At 43.7% G+C, this 20,628-nt stretch overlaps 1 protein-coding gene across 1 annotated transcript in view; it reads right to left on the reverse strand.

Annotated features, from left to right (window-relative positions):
* Positions 1 to 16,342, reverse strand: part of LOC6735830 — a 40,955-nt gene extending 24,613 nt beyond the window's left edge. The window contains exons 1-2 of the mRNA XM_039292902.1: positions 15,850 to 16,342; positions 3,533 to 4,009 (exon numbers count right to left, since the gene is read on the reverse strand). Of these exons, the coding sequence (XP_039148836.1) occupies positions 3,533 to 3,647 (115 nt within the window). The 5' untranslated portion in view covers positions 3,648 to 4,009; positions 15,850 to 16,342. The remainder of the gene's footprint in view (positions 1 to 3,532; positions 4,010 to 15,849) is intronic.
* Positions 16,343 to 20,628: the final 4,286 nt, after the last annotated feature.

Consider the following 20,628-nt stretch of genomic DNA (forward strand, 5'->3'; position numbering starts at 1 on the left):
GCAAACTGGAAAACATGAAAATCGAGCGCTTTAATATTTTGAGCCCATTGATTTTTGAGCCACCCGCTGGCCATCCGATGTGCCCGTAACCGTAGCCATGCCCAAATCCTCGCCCTCACCCGCTGGCTTCCCACATGCATATGTGTGTGTGTGTTTGCTCAACATGTTTTCCCCGGGATTTTCCACAAATTTTTCATTCATTCATTGGGACTGCGCTGGGATCTGGGCTCAGCGCCGCCGCTGTGGGTGAGTAATTTTTCAAGTATTTTCCATGTTTTCATTTCCCGACCATGTCTGTGTGCTGAGCTCCTGTTGTGGCCCTAGGGCCGAGGGTCCTGGCATGTCCTGGGATGTCCTCCGCCAATATCGCCGAAAATCAAAGATTAAAATGAGCAGCGAGAGCGGCGGAGGTCCTTTCCGTATTTGCAGGAGTGCTTAGGCCCGGTCAGGGATCGGTTTTGATTTCGTCACCAGATGCTGCTGTTTTCCCCGAGCGTCGCCAGCATTTTTCCACAAATTATTGTACAAATATTTGACTTCCAGCGAGAGCGGCGCGAATGGTGCCAAGAAAAAGTGTAAAAAGATAAAAACCCGCGCTACACATTTATTGAATTAATGGATTATTTGTGCGTCAAAACAGCTGCGACCTCTTCGCGTTTTGATTTTTTAGCCTCCCCCGGATTATTTTATTCAAAGCGTTTTCCGACCTTTTTTTTATTGAAATACTCTCGTAAATAGCAGGAGTTCGTTGAATGGAAATCGAAGCCAATGCATTTAATTAGATCAAAATTTAACGTGGTAATCCATGAAATGCTTTAGAAATTGAATCCAATTTTCAATTATACGGGGGGTAATCAAAGTGTCATGAGGGAAATGTGAAAAGTGCCAGTTAACTGGGTGAACTATGATTGAGCGCCCTTTTTGATGGACAACCCATAAAAAACATTACGATTTTTATGTGCCATTATCTGTGTGACTAATTTGGAATGGTGAGTAAATCGTTTGTAAATGGTAGTCATTGAAGGGTTTAAAAATTAGAATAAAATTCTTTTAAAAATGCCAAAATAAATGGAATGAGTTGCAACAATGTTCTCAGTTCCATTTCCATTTTTAGCACCCTTTTTTTTTTTTGGCCAGAATCAGTATTGCAGTTAAGCATACCGTTTGCATGTTCAAATTACATTGAAATCGGGCAGCAGAGCCGGAAAAAAAGGGCCGCAATCACAGGGCACAAAAAGCATTTCACAATTTTCTGTTCCAATTGGCCAAAACACACACACTCACCAAAACAAGCGTTAAGTGGGGGCTTTGGCCATTGCCATTTGTAGGCTTGTGTTTAGTCGGTTTTTTTATGGGCCACATGAATTTCAGTTGTGGCCACTCCGCAAAAACAGACGGGGGAAATAAAATCACAAAGCACACACACACATGTGCCACAATTTGGCCAAAAAGCCGAACATTAAAATGCACTTGTTAACAAGTAATTTGTTGGGAATGGCAGATATTTGCTTATCGCAGCCATGAAATCAGTTTAGCCGACTAAAAAAGGTTGCATATTTGATTAGATATAGCCTCGTTAGGGGCAAGGCATGAACCTTTTGGCCAGCGTGGCAAAAGGCTGTCCCTTTCGAGTGTGTGTGTGTGTGGCATAGTTGCGACCCTCCTCCAACCCTCTGGAAAACCAGGGGGTGAAAAACTATGCCCTGACTGGAGTACTTCCATGTGAGCAAGTGCATCACTTACAATTAAGATCGTAATCACTTCGAATGGTGTTATAAATAAGTCAGACTGCGTGGGCGAGGGGGGATTACCCAACCAGATTACCATAACGAGCAGCATCTGAAAGCACTTAGGACCTACTCCTTCCCCAGCTCCACTGTATCTGAATGAGAGGCCATTCGGCATGAATTTAATCTTTATTGGAGGAGTCAGGGTGAGTCAAGTGCGCAAGTACTTGAAAATAATGCTTTATAAGGTCTGGTTTGGTTCTGGTTCTGGAGCCTGCACTCCGGAGTCCGGAGTCTGGCTGGCATTCCGTTTCGACAAATCCCCGCAGGCGAGACAAAATCAATTTCAATCAAACAAATGCAGCGCGTCGAAGGCGGAGAAAGCAGGAGTCCCCAGACAAAATCCACTCAAGTGTACCAATAAAAACATGAAATAATTCGAGCCAGGCACAATTTTCTGGCTGCCACAGCACCGAGGGGTGGTTTTTTCCTCTTTGGTGCCGGATTGAGTCACTGGAAATGAAATGCATGTAACGAAATAATTGAGAATAATCGAGTTTAAATCACATTTGGCTTTGACACTGCTGACAAAGACACAATGATGATCCCGATCACGAGGGGTTCCCAAAAACGCAGAGGGTGACGTAGCGCTGAAGGGTGACAAGGGCGAGGAAAAGTTCACATGTCACATATCAAGCGGAAGAGCTGTCAAAAACAATCCTACAAGTTGCACACTCCTATTCCGATAATTCATATTAAATCATGTGTTTGATGTGTTTCTTCAATTAATATATTTGCTATGCATTTTCACATTTTAGCTGCTTGCGATCACTTCCTCAATTCAAATTAAATCCTCCCTTTTTAGTCATTCGATTGTTCTGCCCCTTGAAGTTGCAAGTTCTTAATGGTCACACTTTGGTAATTACTGAAATTTACAATCGCAGCTGCAGTCACAACCGAGTTGCTCCCGCTGGGCTTTGCCAGCGAGGCACGACATTATTCCTCGAGCAGTGATCCCCGAGATCCGGAAAGTCAAAAACTAAATTTTCCTGTTTCCCATTTCCCCGTGCAATTAACCCTCAATGCCGACTGTTTCGCCAGATGTTTGGTCTGTTGGGTTACGCCTCCGTTTGCGTAATGGGAAATGGGAAAACTAAACGCAATCGTGGTCCGAGGCTTGGGCTTGGGTTTGGGTTCGGGTTCGGGCCATGCCCCATTTATATAAACAAACTCATTGACATGTTCTCTAATTTCATTTGGATGTCCGTGAAATGTCATTACGGAGCAACGGAGAACGGCTGGGGGGAAGAAACAATTTGAAATGTTGAATTTTTTATGGGGAGCGGCTCATGTCGTACACTGCAATCCGAAAAATTCCATTAAAAATTAAAAACAATGTCCTGTCGAGAGTCTAGAATTCACATAGTTCTGTTTTTTTTTATCGAGGCTATGTTTTCTCCAGCTTTAATTGGAGTTTATGGCACTGGCCAGTGGAAAGTGTTAATGTCTGAATTGCTTTTATTTTATCGTGGTTGTTTTCGGCGCTTTGTTATTGGCGCTGTTGTTGTGGCAACCCTGCATTAAATACAAAACATTTTCAACTGGTTTTCTGCGGTTACGCTGTTTATATTTCAATTGAGGTTTTCACGCAATTCGGAATGTGTTTGTTTGTTGTTTCTGCGATGCCTTTTATTTATTTACGCCGTGCCACTTCCGTGAGTTTCGTGTATCCCCAAATTATGTGGACCGGTCCGGGTTCGGGTTCGAGTTTGGGTGTGGATTTGGGTTTGGGTTTTGGTACCTACCTTCGTCTGCAGTGGCGGGGTGCTGTTCACCTTGGACCAGGGAAAGAGCTGTGACCAGGACCAGGACGAAAGCCACCGGCTGCCGGGGGAAAACCGCAGCGGAAAATGTATCCATTTTCGCGGGTATTTCTATGGGAATCCTTTGCTTTGGCGTTGTTTTGCAGTCGCGACTTTTCCTGAAGACCGTTTATTATTTTTGTGTGCTCTCTAGGGTTCTTGGCCCCGATTCCCCTGTAATTGTTGCTTTAATTTTCCGCTTTCCTACGTTGTTCTCGCTTTTCCTGGCTCTTGTTCGGTTGTAGTGCTTTTCATAAGTTTCCCATTTGGTCTGGCCGGGATTTCGTGTTTTTCTCGCTTTTTCCTGCAGCTGCTTGCATTTTCAATCTCATCTTTTTACTCCGGTTTTCTCCGCTCTGCGATTTGCTGTTCAGTTCGATTTTTCCATCATCAATCGCTGGCTGCCACTGACATTCGCCACTGAAAATAGAAAATGCCAAAATTTAAACAATGGAAAAACATTTGCACGAATTAGTTTTCATTTATGCACAATTTGGAACAACAGGAACAGAAAAGAGCAACAAAATATTGAATTGCAAATTGAATCGGAGAAATTCATGTAGACTTGTGGCCCCGCCTCTCCGATTTTCCGCTTTTGCGGGAAAATACCGATGTTGGTGAAAAGTGCATAGTATGGTCCAGATTTGGGGGGTTTCCAAGAAAAATCAGCATACTGCCATGTGTTCGATGGAGCTTTATTAAAAATACAGCGGAATCTGGCCAGTATTGTGACTTTTAATTCAATTTTATACTACCAAATGTCAAGTCTTGGGATTTTATAATCTTAAGTAATTAGATAGCACAAAAAGGGGTCATACATATATGGGACCTCCCTCTATTTCGGTTTTATTCTCTTGACGAAGAATACTTTCCAACAAAGCCTCCCCAGCTCCTCTTGAAGTTCCTGAAACTCGTTAAATAGTTGGACATTGTGTTACCCAACAACTTGCACGTAAACTTTCCAGCTGTGATCTGGCCAATTTTCACCTCTAACCAATTGGATCAGTACGTCGACGCCTCCTCATTGAAATTCGTCGGGACAAACTTCACGGACACGCCCACCGAAGGCGGAGCACAAAAGGTATCCCCCGAGAAGTCCAGCCGCCCACTCATTTGGAATGCAATCGCCCAGCGCCGAAACCCAATAAGTTTAATGATGTTGCTCCCTTTCGGGCACGGGAATGACTTAAATATTTAAAGTGCCGGCCAGACGGACAAGCAGACAGCGGGGCCAAAAGGCCTGGGGCAGTATCTGTGATGGATTACAGGGGAGCCTCGGCGAGCGGACGAGCGGCAGACCGGGTGACCCACAACCTTGGCAGTTGCGCCGAGGGCACTGTAAATAATAAATAAATAAATATTGTTGTATTTAACAACAATGTTGGTGGCAGCAGGGCAACATTTCGGCTGGGTTGCCCTGCAAACAAAGCGTTGCAATATGGAATATGAAAGTACATTTTTGTCAACCTTTCAACATGCCAAAACAAATTGACCTCAATTTTTTATTACCCCCAATCCAGCCAGATGGAAATGCACAGGAAAAGTGAATTGTTTGCAGGGTGGTCTGGGGGAAAACAACGCACTCCGTCGGTTGAGTTCCGAGTTCCAGGTGAAATACATAACTTAATGCTGGCCAAATACTAAGATTTAAGTATCTGGCTCCTCCGCCCCAATTTCCCAGGCACTTTCCCCTCGGCTTTTCCGGGGACTTTCCCTTTCGTGTGTGTGTGTTACTTATGTGCTCCACTTTATTTGCCTCTATTCTTCGCTTTCTTGAAGCAATTTAGCAGCATTTTGTTTGGCCAAAAGGGCTTACCATTCCTCTAATATAAACACTCACACATGTCCGCACGCAAGGACGAACACACACACACACACACACACGGGGGCTCACATTGACACTTTTACGGAAAACGAAAAGCAGGAGCGGATTGCTGACGAAAAGGTGTGACCTTAGAGGATAGGGTATGTAAAGAGTATCAGTAAAGAGCAAATCAGTTGAGACCTTCTTCTGAATTTCTGAATTAGTATGTAAAAGCGATTTCACATTTTTAATTTCTATACTTTTTGAATATTGAATTCGCTCCTGTACTTTTGGTATTCAGTGAGCTTCGCAGGTGAGAGGGCGGCCACAATTTCCCGTGGAGCTGCAGCAATGGAAACAGAAAAGCAGCAACTGAAGCTGAGAACGAGGAAAACTGGCTACAATGCATGAGTTGCCATTCATAATATTAGCGCGACGGGGCGAGTCGAACAAAGGAGCCACTGCCACCCCTTCTTCGCCCCCAAAACGGCGGAGGAGGAGCCAAAGGAATCGGGTAAGGAAACTACACGTGTAGGCAAAGCAATCAACAAGCAGGATACGAGTCGAATGAGTAACATAAATAATAAAGAAAGCAGTGGGGGAGCATCCGAGGGCCAAGAAGTAGGAGAAGCAGCACGAGGAGCAGAAGGAGCAGGACCTGGCTCAGACATTTGTATGAATGATGTCTGAGGCCAGGACGACGCATGAATGGCAAATGGCGAATGGCGAAATGGGTGAGTGACGAGTGGCAAGCTCCGGTGGGCCACCACCCACCTGCCCAGTCGTTTTCCACCTGCCTGGCCTGCTCGGAAAAGCCTGCTTATTTATGCTGCGCCTATTGCTGCCACTCGAGACCCAAGACGAGTGTGTACCCCATTTTAAGCCAGCGAACGGAATATGACGGCAAATAGAAAATATTTATGTATTATGCAAAGCGAATTTCGAGGCGGAGGAGCACCAATAATGGAAACCTGTTGTCCGGAAAATCTAATTTTCGACATTCCCACACGGAGGCGACTTGGCCCATAACTCAGCCGGCGCAGGAGCACATGGTTATTTAATTTGCCCGTTCTGCAGCCCCAGCAAAATAATGGCCAGGTGTGCGGGATGGCCACCAGGTGCGGAGTGGCCCAGGAAACTCTACTCCCAGATAAGATACGGTTGCATATCTTCTGAGAAGGGTGTTGAGTGCGCCAGAGATTAGCAGAGTAATTCTGGGGCTATTATCGTACTCCTGTCCTTCTCAAGCAGTTGTGAATTCTTCAAGCTGACTTGTTTATACAATCAGGGAAGCATAGAAATATTTTCAGCCAGCTTTTAGTTACATTTTGAATATTTAAAAGATCCTTCGTAACATCTAGTTTAGTCTGCCCACTTTAAAATGGCCTTTCTCAACATTTTCTCTGGGATTTTCGTTAACATTTATTCCACACAACCGAGTGAACATTGCGAGAATTCTTAGCCAATTTGCATAAGTGATTTGCTCTCCCTTTTCATTCCCCACCACTGAGCTTTATTGGGTGCCATCCTCCCTGCTGATGCCTCCTTGAATCCGCATCCTGTGGGGTTTCAAAAGGCCTTCACCGCTCTTTTTGTCTGTCTGTCTATCTGGGGCACAGGTGAGAAGGGAAGGAAAGAAGTGTGTGTGAGATATGTGAGTGCCAGCAACGTGACGCTTATAAATTTATGAAGAAAACTCCTATGCTGGCAAAAAAGTGAATGCCAGCCCCCTACGGACCTCCCGTTGAGTTCAGCGTGAGACTGGACCGCGTCACATTGACAACTTGAGGATGTAGGATACTTTATACATCGAGGATACTTATCCCCAATTACAAACCCATATCTGCTCAATACATATTTTATATTTAGGGAATTACGTGCTTTGTTCCGTTTGTTGGATTGAATACTGGGCTCCAAGCTGAAAAGTGCCTTTCCACTCTCTCTGTGCATCCGAAAAGGATGCAGGGAAGCCGTAGGACAGAGGGACTCCAGTAAGTGAAATTAATTAAAAAGGACGAATAGCGTTAGTCAAGGATTGTTGCCCGATGGGGCAGATGGATGGACTGGGACACACAATGAATGGGCAAAAAGATGTCAACACTTTGTTGACGATGACGACGTCGTCGTCACGTTGTTGTCCTGTCTGTGAGGAGCCCGCTCCGTCCCGGTGTCCTTTGGTCCCCACTTTTTCAGTCCGTCTCTCAATCTCCTAGCCACCCATCCATTGTTGCTGCCATTGTTTCATATTGCTCTTCTCATTCTCGGCTCTTGGCAGTCTGCTGCTGTTTATGAAGTGGCAGGAAAGAGTGGCGTTGTTAATAATAGAATGTTACTTCTATTTTAGCCGGCTTCGCGTTGCAATCTCCGTTCGCTCGGCCAAGGAGAGAATGTCGTTTCTCGGCTCGAGTTTCACGTCTCTGCGAGCTTTTTGTTTCTTGTTTTCCTTGCACTCGACAAAGAGTTTTCACTCCTGCAAACTTTGCTCTCGCCCCTTGGGAAGTCTCATGGGAAGTGGCGAGGAGTTCTTCCCCGCCTGGTAGTTTAAAAAATGGAGCTTAATATTTTATTGCAGTGACTTTTTCCAGCGACGGATTGCCGTGCAATAATTGCACGTCCTTCTTAAGCTCTTAATTAAATATTTCAGACAGTGCCAGTCGGTAAAAACAATATGAATACCACTTGTAATCTGAGCTTTCATTTGTTTTCACAACTAATTGCACTTACATTGCCTGTCAAAAGGCAACGCACAATATTTATTTGCAAAAATATCATTTTTTTATGTTTGAAAGCTGTCATAGATAAATTAAAAACAAGTTATAAGTCAACAGATTCATGTTTAAACATTGAGCTGAGTACTTAGCCAAAATCCAAATCAAACAGAAATCTGGTTATCAAATTTCAACCAAAAGGTTGGATTTTCAGCCTATACAAGTTATAGCAATTGTATTTTCAGTTGCTAACATATATTTTTAATTAAAAGCAGAAAGCCAAGCATGTTGAAATCGTGGATAAGAATGGATTTATAAAAACATACCGATTCCCCTGAGCAGGGACAATAGCATTGCAAAGCTCGTAAAATTTCAATGTCAACAATTTTCCACACACACTGAGTCATAAAATATGCTATATATATATATGTATATATGTATGTATGTGCCTGTGTGGCTGATGCTATCTATATCCATGACAAAAAAAAATTGTTTATTTAATGGAAGCAAATCCTCCATCCATGTTACTCCACTTTAAGCCTGTTTACAATTCACTTTTTTTCATGTACTAAAAATGCATATTTATAACAAACTGAAAGGACGGAATAAAACAGATAGAATAGTCCAATATTTACCCTTTAATATTGAAATCTATACTAATATTGGAGCACATTTTGCATGCTGTGTTGATACAAATTGTATAGGCAAGTAAATAAGTTATTTGCTCATCCTGACTAACAAAAATTGTAGCAAGTAGCAAAGTATAAATAGTCTGATAAACTCCCACTGCAAAACATATTTACAGGGTGGCATCAGTACAGCAGCCTATAAACTCCTGGGATTTCGCTGTGGATCCCGACATACACGCATACATGCACAAAGTAAACCAATACATGGGCACTAGCACACAGACTCCGAGGAGGTCGTCGCGTATCCTTGGCACATTTCACATGGATAACAAATGCTTGGAAAATTATTTTCAAATGTGCCGCCAAAGCGAAAAGAAAAGGGAACCGCGAAGGGAGCTCATGTATGGCCCCCTTTATTCTTCCTAACCATTTTCCTCCCATTTTTCACATTTCCCATCCTGTTAGCTGGAAACAGCTACTTGTTATCAAGCCAAAGGATTGGAGCGTGTTTAAATGGGCTTCTGATTTCTGAGATATTTTATTCCCTTTTTAGTTAGTTTATCCATAGAATAGTTTAGCAGGAAGGAGCAACCTTTTGCACTGCCTTGACTTTTTGAAGCGGAACCGGAAGTCTCGCTGCGTTTGCATTGTGCGGTTCTCCTGCCTACGCGCATGCCATCTCTTTCGATCGTTTTTCCTCTGGCTTCCGCTTTTCCTGCGAGTGTGTTAATTGGCGGTCTAGGTGTGTGATTGTGTGTGATTTCGCGTATTTGCTCAGGTGAGAAGAGCAACAGATTTATTCACCTTTCCCGCCGCTCCCCGCTCCTTTTGGCCTGTCAACTTAATTGGCTTCTGTGTGAAATTAATTGGATTTCTTTGCTCCTTATCTTTGCATTTTATTTTTTATATCACTGCTTTTATTATTTTTTAATTACCACACGAAGTAGCTGAGATGGAGTTGCATAATTGGCTGAGATTTGATTACACTTTAATGGGGCTCTCCATATTCGGCTTCAATAATATGTAGTTTTTAATAATTAATAAACGAGTTGTGAGTTTTCCCTCCATTAAATCCGAAAATTCACTTAACCAGCCAGGATTTATCAGGCCATTTATCACCTAGCTCACTAAGCCCAAATGCTTTTACTCAGCCCCCAAGAAGGAGAGCCCTACTTTTCCAAAAGTCCATCTACGCCAAAGGATTAGCATTAGCAAATAAAATACTTTTTGATATATGAACGGCTATCTGCGACAGTCCGGTGAATTTTAATTTCTCCCACTAATGCAAAGTTAGTTAAGCGGACTTAGTTCAGCACGCGATCTTAATTATGTAGGGGTGCGAGTCGCATTGCGTAAGCCCAGCCAAATACAGTGAAAAAAAATATACTAATCAGATGAAACATGTGAACTGGGGGAACTATGAATATGAATCCCCCTTTCTATCTGTGTAGAGAAGATAGTGGAGGCTCGAAAGGAGGCAGACGCAGACCACTTGGAAGTGGGGACTCCGGACACGGCGGGCACTTAATGGCCATAACTGAAAGTGCCATTGACTGGGGCCCCGTCCATTTGCCATCTGCCACTTGCCCCTCGCTGCGATTACCTGCGGGCGACAACCCCCAAGACCACACCCACTCCCGCCCTTTAGGGGATTAACTATGGCTCCGGCAAAGAGGATAAAACTTGAGCTGCGTTGCACAGGGTATTTTAGTTTTAAATAAAACCGTGAAAAGATGAATAACTTTTGCAACCCCTTTAGTATATTCTGGGGCTTGGGACTAATGGGCACATAAATATATCTTTTACTTGGTATCTTTAAGCTGACTATGATACTGTTTATGATTTGAGCAGAAAACCAACTAGTTCAGAAGGGTATTTTATTTTCGACTTTGTAGTAAGTAAGCTTGCATACATTGTGTCAGGTTTATTTTTCGTTTTTTTTTTTTCGTCCTAAGTGCCACTACGACATATGCACAAAGGAACACGCATGCAAAGTGGTGAGGAGGGTGTGGTGGAAAAGCGTGGGGGGAGGGAGGGTGTTGTTGCGGAAAACTTGGAGAAAGGGTCGTGGGGAAAACTCAGCAGGCGCTGCGACACGCACCACGCAAACATTTTTCATCGTTAGCAGTCATAAAGAAGACTAAACCAGGCATCAGACCACCCAACCCCCTTCCACGGCTTTTCCACATCTCTATTCTCCGGCCCCCCTGCCACTTCCTCCCCCATTTTCCATTTTCCACAAAGTGGCCAGCCGGAGACAGACCACAACTAATGTAAAAACAAACACGACACCAGCGACCAAAACCAATTTGCACAATGCACTAGAGTGGAATGGATTGAATGAGAAAAGAAAGGGCATCACATTAATTTCCATAACCATATCATATCATATAAAAATAGTTCCAAAAAGCAGTAACTATTCTCAGTTCAGAATAATAGAAGTATTAAATTTTGGTTTAAAGTATTCAGAATTAAAAAAAAGAGAGCACATTTTGCCAATCTTGAGACCACAGTGCAGTCTTGTTTAGGGATCATGTATAGACAGTAACCCGACCTGTTCGCCAGCGCATATTGGTTGTGCACACACGTGTTTTGTTCTTTTTTTACGAGAGTGTATGTGGCGCCAGCTGAACACCCACACCCACTCGTCTCACCCCGCCCACTTGGTTTCCTCGTGAGCCTTTTTCAAGGCGCCCAACGGCAGGGAAATGCGAGGGGGAAAAGCGGCGACTAGGCGTGAATTATGACCTATTGAAACCTCAAACAAGACCCATGCCGAACAACAACAGCAACTCAGAGACTCACTTTTTCCCCTTTTCGCCCCCTCATCCGCTTTTACCCCTTCACTTTCCTGGGACTCAGAGGACGCTCCTTTGCAGCCCCTTTTTCCCCGCCTGTCTGCAATTTTTACTTTATGACTTTATTCTGTCCTCGTTTTATGCATTTTTTATGCCGCTCCGTTGCGGTTTTCTCACTTTGTTGGCCGACAAATCCACTAACATGTCGAAAAGCCACCCCTTTGGCCCCGAACGGGTTAATATATCCCCCATTTATGTATATGTAGCCGCTCCCCCGATCCTGTGCCCGTTCGAGTTTGTTATCCCTGCTGCATTATTTATGCATTATTTAGTTGAAGCGACAATTATTGGCTGTCGGACAGCTTAATGGGCGTGGGTTAATGTGCCCCACATGTGAAAAACTGGGGTATTACGAAACTTTAGCACCCGTTATGAGCATGGGATTCCTAGTTTAAAGAGAGCTCTTTAAAATCAGAGCTGGCCAGTTTTAAATTATGTACACACAGGCTAGTACAAGATGGTAATTTAAGATCTGTGAGCCCAATATGAAACCCCTTTGGTGCCGTTTCTTATCCGCACGATAATCATTCGCCTAACCATGTGCACCATAAAAGGCCCAGCAAAACGCCAATTAAAATGCATCTAAAAAAATGTATCCACGTGTCGACATTTAGGTCCAATAAAAAATATGAAACGAACCGCCCCTCGTGTCGTGATAAAAATCTATAGTTAGGAACTGAAACTACCAAAAATGAAACGTAAACAAGCCGAGAATTTGTTGCCACCCAAAAATGATGGAACAGACACATAAAAGTGCGGCCAGTTCGGTTGGCTTTAATGCAATTATATATCCAAAAAGGAAAACTGGGGGGCGAGCAGCCGCGGCAGGGAAAGCGGGAAAAGTTGAAGTGAGGAAATTGCGTGCGAAAGGGAAGAAAATTTATTGGAAAAACAGGACGAAGAACGAAATTAAACACGCGCAGTGGAGCCACCTACCTCCCCATTCGGCTCCGGCTCCCTCCGCATAAAAAGTCTGAATTATGTTCCATAATAAAAAGTTATGACTGTAAAATTTTTTAATTGCACATTTGGGAGTTTGCCTCTTTTTTCCTGTTTATTTAATTTGAAATTCGTTTCTGGCTCAGACACCGCAAGCAACTTTATTGGCCGACTTCATGCTGCCAACAAATGTGTCAATATCTCGGAAAAGCGGCCAGGACAAAGTTTTGCCATTGCGGTTAAACCCAAGTTAAATACTTTAAGCAAATGCTCCGGCCAAAAGCAGCTGCAAAAATAATTCTCCCTATTTGTACTGCATATAAAATTATTCAGCCTTTGTTCTCGCTTTGGAGCAACGGAGCTCCGCAGCTCCGGAGCTTTGGAGCAGCAATTAAATGCCCGGCGGGCGAATGTGCTGCTGCTCACCGAGTTTTCCACAGAAGTGTTTTTCTTGAGTGACTCGACTTCGGCGGCTGGAAATTAAATTATTATTATTGGCAAACTTCGAGCCTGCGAGTTCTGGCGATGAAAGCCGAGATTGACAGGGAAATTTGATAGACGCCTCTGCTAACTGGAAAGCAAATACAAATACAAATTTAATACACTGTTTGTCTAGGGAACTCGAGGGTCTACTACTCGGGTTGCAAATTTTGTTGGGGAACGAACGATTTGCTCGAGACAAATGTGTTTTCAACAAGGTGCACATTCAACTTGCCTCACAGTTTTGCCATGGAATGGAACTATCATTCAATTAAATAGTATTTAAAAAATCTTAGCCGCAAAAAATCAGGATTTGTTTGGGCAAAAAACTGACTGAACACTATTTACAATGCCATAATTTTTCGCATGTATTGTTTAACATTTAAATTGTTCTTTTTTTATTAATGCGATTCGTGTTAGAGGTTTTATTTATGGTTTTCTGCCTCATTTGCATTTGTTTCATGAACTCAATTACTAGAATATTAAACAGTGCCGGGCTTTTTTAAATATTTAAGCTCTCTGAAATCGGGGACAAAGAATCCTAAGTGGTAAAATTCCAAACTCCTTCCACCACTTGGCTTTTTTATTTCCTCAATGCCCCACTTTGGTTTGTCCCTCGCCACCAAAGAATTTGCTTCTCTTTTCAGCAAATGACATCTGCCGTCCATCTGCATTTTTGTTGGCGGAGTCTCTGGCTAATTTGCTTCTCCTTTGCTTTAATCTGGGCGAGTAAATTTACAAATTAATTAAAACAACAAACAAAAAAGTCTGAAAACGCTGGAAGGAGAAAGTGAGACGCGCAACAGTCGCGGGGCCAAAAGTCAAGAATATTTCAAACAGGAGCGTGGCCAAAAGGAAAAAAGTATACCCCAAAAAACACAGACAAACAGCGAAATTAAGGCACTAAAAACCCAGGCAGACAACAACAATGAGTAGTTGAGAAGGCCAAAATACCGGGAGGGGGACGTCGAATTTGGGAGCAGGTTTGGATATCCTCCGTCGTCCTTCTTGTTTGCCAAAAATTCAAGGGACACCGCACCAGCAACAACAACAACAACGGGGAGCAGGAAAACACAGCAGAGGCAACAATAGCGGGGAAAAAACAACATTCAGACCCGTCGGCAAATGTAAAAAAGTCAAAAGTGGCAAAAACGTTGGTGGATGATGATGGGGCAAAGGACCTTTTCTGCGGTCGGGCTGGGAAAAGCGCGTGGAAACGCACAGAAGTAATAATAATAAAAGAGGGAGCGCGGGAAACGGAGGGGAAGTGGGGGGTTTGGGGTGCTAGGCGATTTCAGTGAGCCGAGAGTAAATTATAAATTAACGCTGCAGGCGACGCGAGGTCAACTTGGCGGTGTCCTTTGCTCCTCCACCTCACTCACTTTCTGCTGCTTCTCCATCGTTTTGCGCTGTTTTTTGCCGCTGTTCTTTGACTCACGAACACACACGCATGGCCCAAGGATCCATGTCCCTTCCAAAAACAAAAGTAGCTAGTGTGTCGCGACTACATAATACCCAGTAGCTATTGTTTGCCAATCTGAAGTATTTTATTTCAGTTCTGGTTGGTCAGAGATCCCAACTAGTGTCCCTTTTATTGGTTCATATCCTATGAGTTTCTAGTTGTCCTTACCAATTTATGCCCCAAACTCTAAAAATGCTGGGTATCCGGCAAAAAAAATGTAAACACGAAGAACACACATACAATGGGAACTCGGCACGCGGCCTCAACTGACCGCAAAAAACATAACGAGAGAAAGAAAGAAGGGGCGGCAAAAGCGGGTGGAGTTGGGAAAACCCTGGGGGAGGGGAAGGGTGCTGGGCGGAGGTCGGCGAGCGTGGACAAGTGCTTCAATTGGCGTTGGTGGCGATAGTAAATTCTCTGCTGTTCGCTTTTTTGGCGAGGGGATTTTCCGAATTACCAGCATGGAGTTCAAGTGCAGCTGGTGGTGGGTGGTGAGCAGGACAGGGGATGAAAGGCTGGGGGCGAGTGGCTTCCCACCAGATGACATGATAATTGAAAATAAGTTGAGATTTGGCCGAGAGCTTAAGGGCGGAACAATCTGGAATTCCACTTGCTGGTTAATAAAGTTAGCGCAGCAAACTGCGTGGAAAAATCAGGAACTCTGGGGATTGAGTTTAAAGTTGTGAGTTAATTGAATGGGAACTCAGTTTTCCATTCGATTGTTCCCATCGCAGTTTAAAGAACACTGGCATGTACTACAACTTTCATAATTAAATTATCAAATTTAACCACTAATGTGTCTCAAAATATTATGCACCGACTTTATTGGAGGGATCTCCCCTCGCATGGCGGAATATGTCCAAAAGTTTTAAATAGCGTAGTTTTTATTTCTTCCACAACTTTATGAGAAGTTGAATTTGGTTTTCTCCCTTCTTCCCAAAACGATTTCACTAGCACAAGTTTAAAGTGTGTTTGGCTTGATGGTTGCACTTTTATTCCTGTTCCCGGGGGATCCCCTCCACCCACCACCCGCCACTGCGTCCCCCAGGAGATTATTCAGCCAGTCATGCATTCATCCAGGCGATGTCCATGACAAATATGCGGGAAACATGAACATGAGACCCAAGGGGCGGGGCTGACGGGCACGAAAGGCCCCCAGCGAACAGGTGTGGGGTCGAAGGGGGTGGAAATGAGGGGGGCGGAGGCTTCTAAGGGGGCGGGGCACGCGTGCACAATTAAAAGTTTCATTGACTCGCAACATGGACATGAACGGACATCCGCTCGCGCAGGATCCTTGGGGAGGGCGGCCGATATTCGTGCATAAACTTGTGCCTAGTTCGCTGTCATGATTCGAATTTATTTTCCAGATATGCAAATTACTTTGTTATTTAATCCTTGTGTGTAATCCGCTTGGCGTCATGCTGCAGTACCTTGAACTCGGCGCTTATAATTCTCAATCACTGACACTGTGCCACACGGATCTGCGGCAGTTGCAGCAGCAACATTTCACGGCACACCAACTGCAGAAAACTGCGACTATACGACTTGGATGTCCAGAAAGGGGATTCAATTACTCGATTTGCTACCCTGTGTTTCTCTCACGAAGTTGCCACAACTCGCGACGAACTGGCGACCGCGAACGAGTCACTCAAGGGATTTTTGGGCTTTCGGTGGCACTGGATTTGGTCACTTTTGGATTGACTACCGATTTCGGGACTCGATTTATAGCACTTCTTGCCTCAAAAGCATTTTCGATCGAACACAACTATTTGAACGCAACAGCCGCGCGTCGTGCGATTTCCAATTCGAGTACCACAACGCTTGAATCTCTCGGCAATACTAAACGCAATTTATGAATCGAGTCGGCGACTGCATCGCGTGTGGATCGCATCGCTCGCCTGTGGATCGCATGCTAACAGTGCTCTCAGAGCGCAGGCGTCGCGCATGAGCAACATGTGGAATATATGTTAACATTTAATTCGATTCCCAAATTCGATTCTGCTGGACAAAAATTACTTGATCTTGATTCCCTGAGTTTGAGCCTTGTCTCTGCTGCCAAAACAAAACCTGTTTGCGCTATAATAAGCAGGAATTGATTTATATTTACAGTGAAGGATTTTTTGTGATTTTTAATCTCTACTTTGGCATCTTTTAATAAATTTATCTCAGTAAACTAATTGATTATTGAATTTAAAAGAATAACTTTATTAATACTAATTCGCACTCAATATTTTCTTAATTTATTATAATATCAAATTGCGTTTACATTTGTTTTGCATGCAAGTTACTTTTACATTGGCCACAAAATGACACACATTTCGGATGAATTCCACAAACAAAAACAAAACCACACAGTCCACATAGATTCTCGGAGAGCATTGAAGTGGAACCCATTTGGATGATATTAATATTAAATATTATAAGAAACTAAATAAATTAAAAAATTCGGCAAAACAAACAATAAATTAAAACCTTTTAAAGCATATATTAGTTAATAAATTTGGAGTAGTTCAAAATATACGGACAACATAAACATTAACATTTATTCGGAGTAAAGCCATCCACAAAAGTAAATGTAAAAGGATGATGTTAAAGCATTTCAACCGTTTTCGGAGTAATACTCTGTTAACTTAAATTTTCTTATTGGAACTGACCTATGCCATTCTGATGTGCCGAACTCAAGCTAATTTAAAGGACTTTAAGAGATTTTATTTAATTGCTATGCAATCGATACAGCAAATTTTTGCACACATCCATTTAAGCTTTAATAAAATTTTATTACCGGCTTAATTATTTCTGCATATTGGTGCTGCGAAAAATGGCTTAATACACATTTAAATAAAGTGCAGTGAACTTAATTACGTGTAAGTGGCCACATTTAAATTTAATCCTCCAGAGAATTTCCATTTTTTTCCATAACTTGCCAACAAAAACGCCGATGGCATTACGCCCGAGCGCGAAACAAAAGATGAAAATCAGGTAACGAAAAAATTAAATGATAAAAACGAAACAAAAACACGGCAAAATTAAACCGAATGCAATGGTCACATCAGCCAGTGGAATCTAAAGGGCATGGTGATCATGTTTATCTCTCGATTTTAATCTCGCTGTCATCTGAGAAATGCGTTTGGCCCAAAGTGCCCCGAATTTGGCCGAAATCAGACTCTCGGCTCAATGCAATCTGAATAAAGTGCGCAAGCAGAGGCCAGAAGACAAATGCGGCACCATTCAAGCTATTAAGGCATCGAATCACAATGGCTGGATCGCAGGAATGGTTGGAAAAAATAACGTCAATTTTAATACCAATTAGGATACTTTTTTCAGTCCTCGCCTCTTTATGCGAATGGAATGGAATGAATGAAGACCGCCGGGGAAAATGGGAAAAAGCGAGTCCCGAGTGGAGTGAAGTGGCGAGTGCGTTGGAGCCTGCAGAGCGCGACAAACAAAGGAAAGGAAACCTGTTCACCTGGACGGCAGAAGGGCGGCAGGTACATATCACCAGCAAATCACCGGTGAGGAAGAACGGCAAAAAAGATTCCAAACTAAATAAAACAGGGCAACGGGCAGGGCAGGCAAAACGGAGAGGAGCAGTTGAAAGATTAAAATCAGCAGCAACGCAAACAGCAGCAGAAGAAAATAATGCAAATTCAGATGAGTATCAAAAGTTGAAGTTGAATTGTGTGGATGCCGACAGGCGGAAAGGGGGCAGCGGGAGCGAAGGTCGGCAGGGGGTGGAGGGTTGGGGAGGTGTAGTGGCACTGCAGCAGCATCCAAACAAACGGCAGGACAAATGCTCGCCAGCAGAATGAAGATGACTCCCGGAGCAGCGGGCATTCATCAGTGGGCGGAGCTCGAAGTTCACGGCATTTACAGCATTCACAGCATTACACGGCAAAAAAAGAAGTACACAAACATGGACAAGTCAGCCGAAGTCCTTTTGAATAGGAGGACCCGGCCAGCCGAAGGTCAGTGAACTTTTGGTTTACGCCATAGCTATTCGCAGGTATGTAATCTGCACTTACGCTCATAAGTTCACTCCACTATCAGCGAGTTTCACAAGTTGTCAGTCATCGAGGAAATGACAGGTACCCAGTACCCACAAAATTGGAATGGGGAAATTAAGGGAAAAAATAAACGTTGGTAGAGAGGGTTGAAAACATCCTTTGTATCTGAAAAAGGATACAACAAATCAAGAAACCGATGTTGGAATAAATGGGACGAAATAACACTAGCTCACAAAGAAATCACTTGGCTTTTAACTTGGCTAAGAGCCCTGAGAGACGAATTGTGAACTTTTCTCTCAGTGCACACGAAAGGCAGGACAGTTGAACAACAAAATTAAGTCGGACATTTAGTTTGGATTATGCCGGGCCAAGTGAAGTGGAGGCCAGTCGAAAAAGTCGGGCATTTCGAGCAGCTTAAATTGTGTTTTTCCCCATTGTTTCGCTGCCCTTATTGTTGCTCCACATCTGGCCGCTTCTTGGGGATTATGTGATTCGGCTTCACTTGGGGTCAAAGTTGACACGCATTTGCATTCGAGCGAAGCGACAGAGCCGCGCTCTGTAATTCACAAACAAGCGATTTAAAAGGTTTGCGGCACAATATCAAAGCAAATACGGGATGAAGTAAGGGTTAAATGCCACGGAACGGTTGCCGCCTCAAATCGCCAGCTCTGGGTCACTTAGATGTCCTTTTGGGCCACGACTGCCTCGTTCTGCTGGCTCGGTGTATTATGATTTCATTGCCGTCTCACCTGTTACACCTTCGCAGGTTGCTTTAGTTTCGGTTTATCCGGCCGTCTGAGCCGCTTTTTTCCTCTGTCTGGAGGCTGAGGGCCGGCGCTTGATTTTATGACCCTCATTAAGTGCGCTCAGCTCGCAGGTTATTCGCGCTGGTCCCTCCCTCGCAGCGCTGCTGGAAAACTCGGGAAAACCCATTCGGATGCCCAGCGCTTTCCTTTGTTTTTCCCTCGGCGCCGCAGGGTGTCCACAAATGGGTTCTTCGAACTCGCGTCTCGCATTCGGGACTCGGTTTTGGAATTGTGTAAGAGTTTAGAGAGACAAATGGCTCTTGAGCCGCGTAATAGATCAGCGGAATTATCTTGTAACAATGTGCTCGAGCGAGTTGAATAGCCAGCTAATGGGTTAGTTTAATGCTGTTAGGGGAACTAGTTCAGTATAACTCCGCAGGATGAGGGGGCAAGATTTATGCCCCTGAAAACGAGGTAACTCGATGAATGGAGGAAATCTTTGTCCTTTCAAAGCAGCACAACGAGAGCAATCCCACTGACTGTTTTATAAATGTCGAACTAAGCCAAACTCAAAGTAAAAGCTTGGCTCACCCTAAAAAACAAACCGGTTATATTCAGAACCGCCAGGTGTATTCTTGCTTTATGTTCTATTTTCGGCTGTTGAACAGTTTACGCAAATAAAACCGAAACAATTTTCGCCGCGCCGGAAAATGGAAAACTCCGAAGCGCTTAAAGAACGCTTTTCCGGCATTTGCGCTCCTATTCCGCATTTATTATCGCCGGGCAAACAGTTCAAAGCGAAACAAAGCTCTCCAATGATGTCGTTTAATGAATTTTTATCTGCGAATGAGACGGGCTGTTCCCGGGACTCCTAGAGGTCATAAAAAGGGTTCACAGACGATTTGCTCGAATTAATTGCGCTGCCATTAACGAAGCGACGTGGAACTCTGGAGCGGGATTGGGATTCCGAGTGGGTGTGGGTGTGGCTATGGGAATGGCAGTGACAGGATGGCTGGGCGGGGAATACCATCCAGCCACCCAAAAAAAACCCCACCCCTGCCTTTCAGTTACAACCCCAAGTTGAAATTTCGGTGAAATTATTCTCGCTGGTAATTTGTTTTTAGCCTTTGTTGTCGACTACGAAGGGGAAATTACAGATTCGCCTGAACTGCACAACAATATTTGTTTATTTGATTTTATTCGCGTGTTTTGTTCGCCTCTTCAGTTCTTATTTTTCATTTTTTGGGCCCCGGAAATGTGAATTGAATTGAATTGCGGGCAAACCAAACAAAGCAACAGGTTCTGGTTAATTGAATTCGGGCTTCTGCCCTTTGAGAACCAGAAAAACGCTGCCTCCTTGGCCCGCCTGGTTTTTAAATAATTCAGAGATTAACTTCTGGCCGTTGATT

This window comes from Drosophila simulans, chromosome 2R (genome assembly GCF_016746395.2).
Source record: "Drosophila simulans strain w501 chromosome 2R, Prin_Dsim_3.1, whole genome shotgun sequence".
Lineage (NCBI taxonomy): Eukaryota > Metazoa > Arthropoda > Insecta > Diptera > Drosophilidae > Drosophila > Drosophila simulans.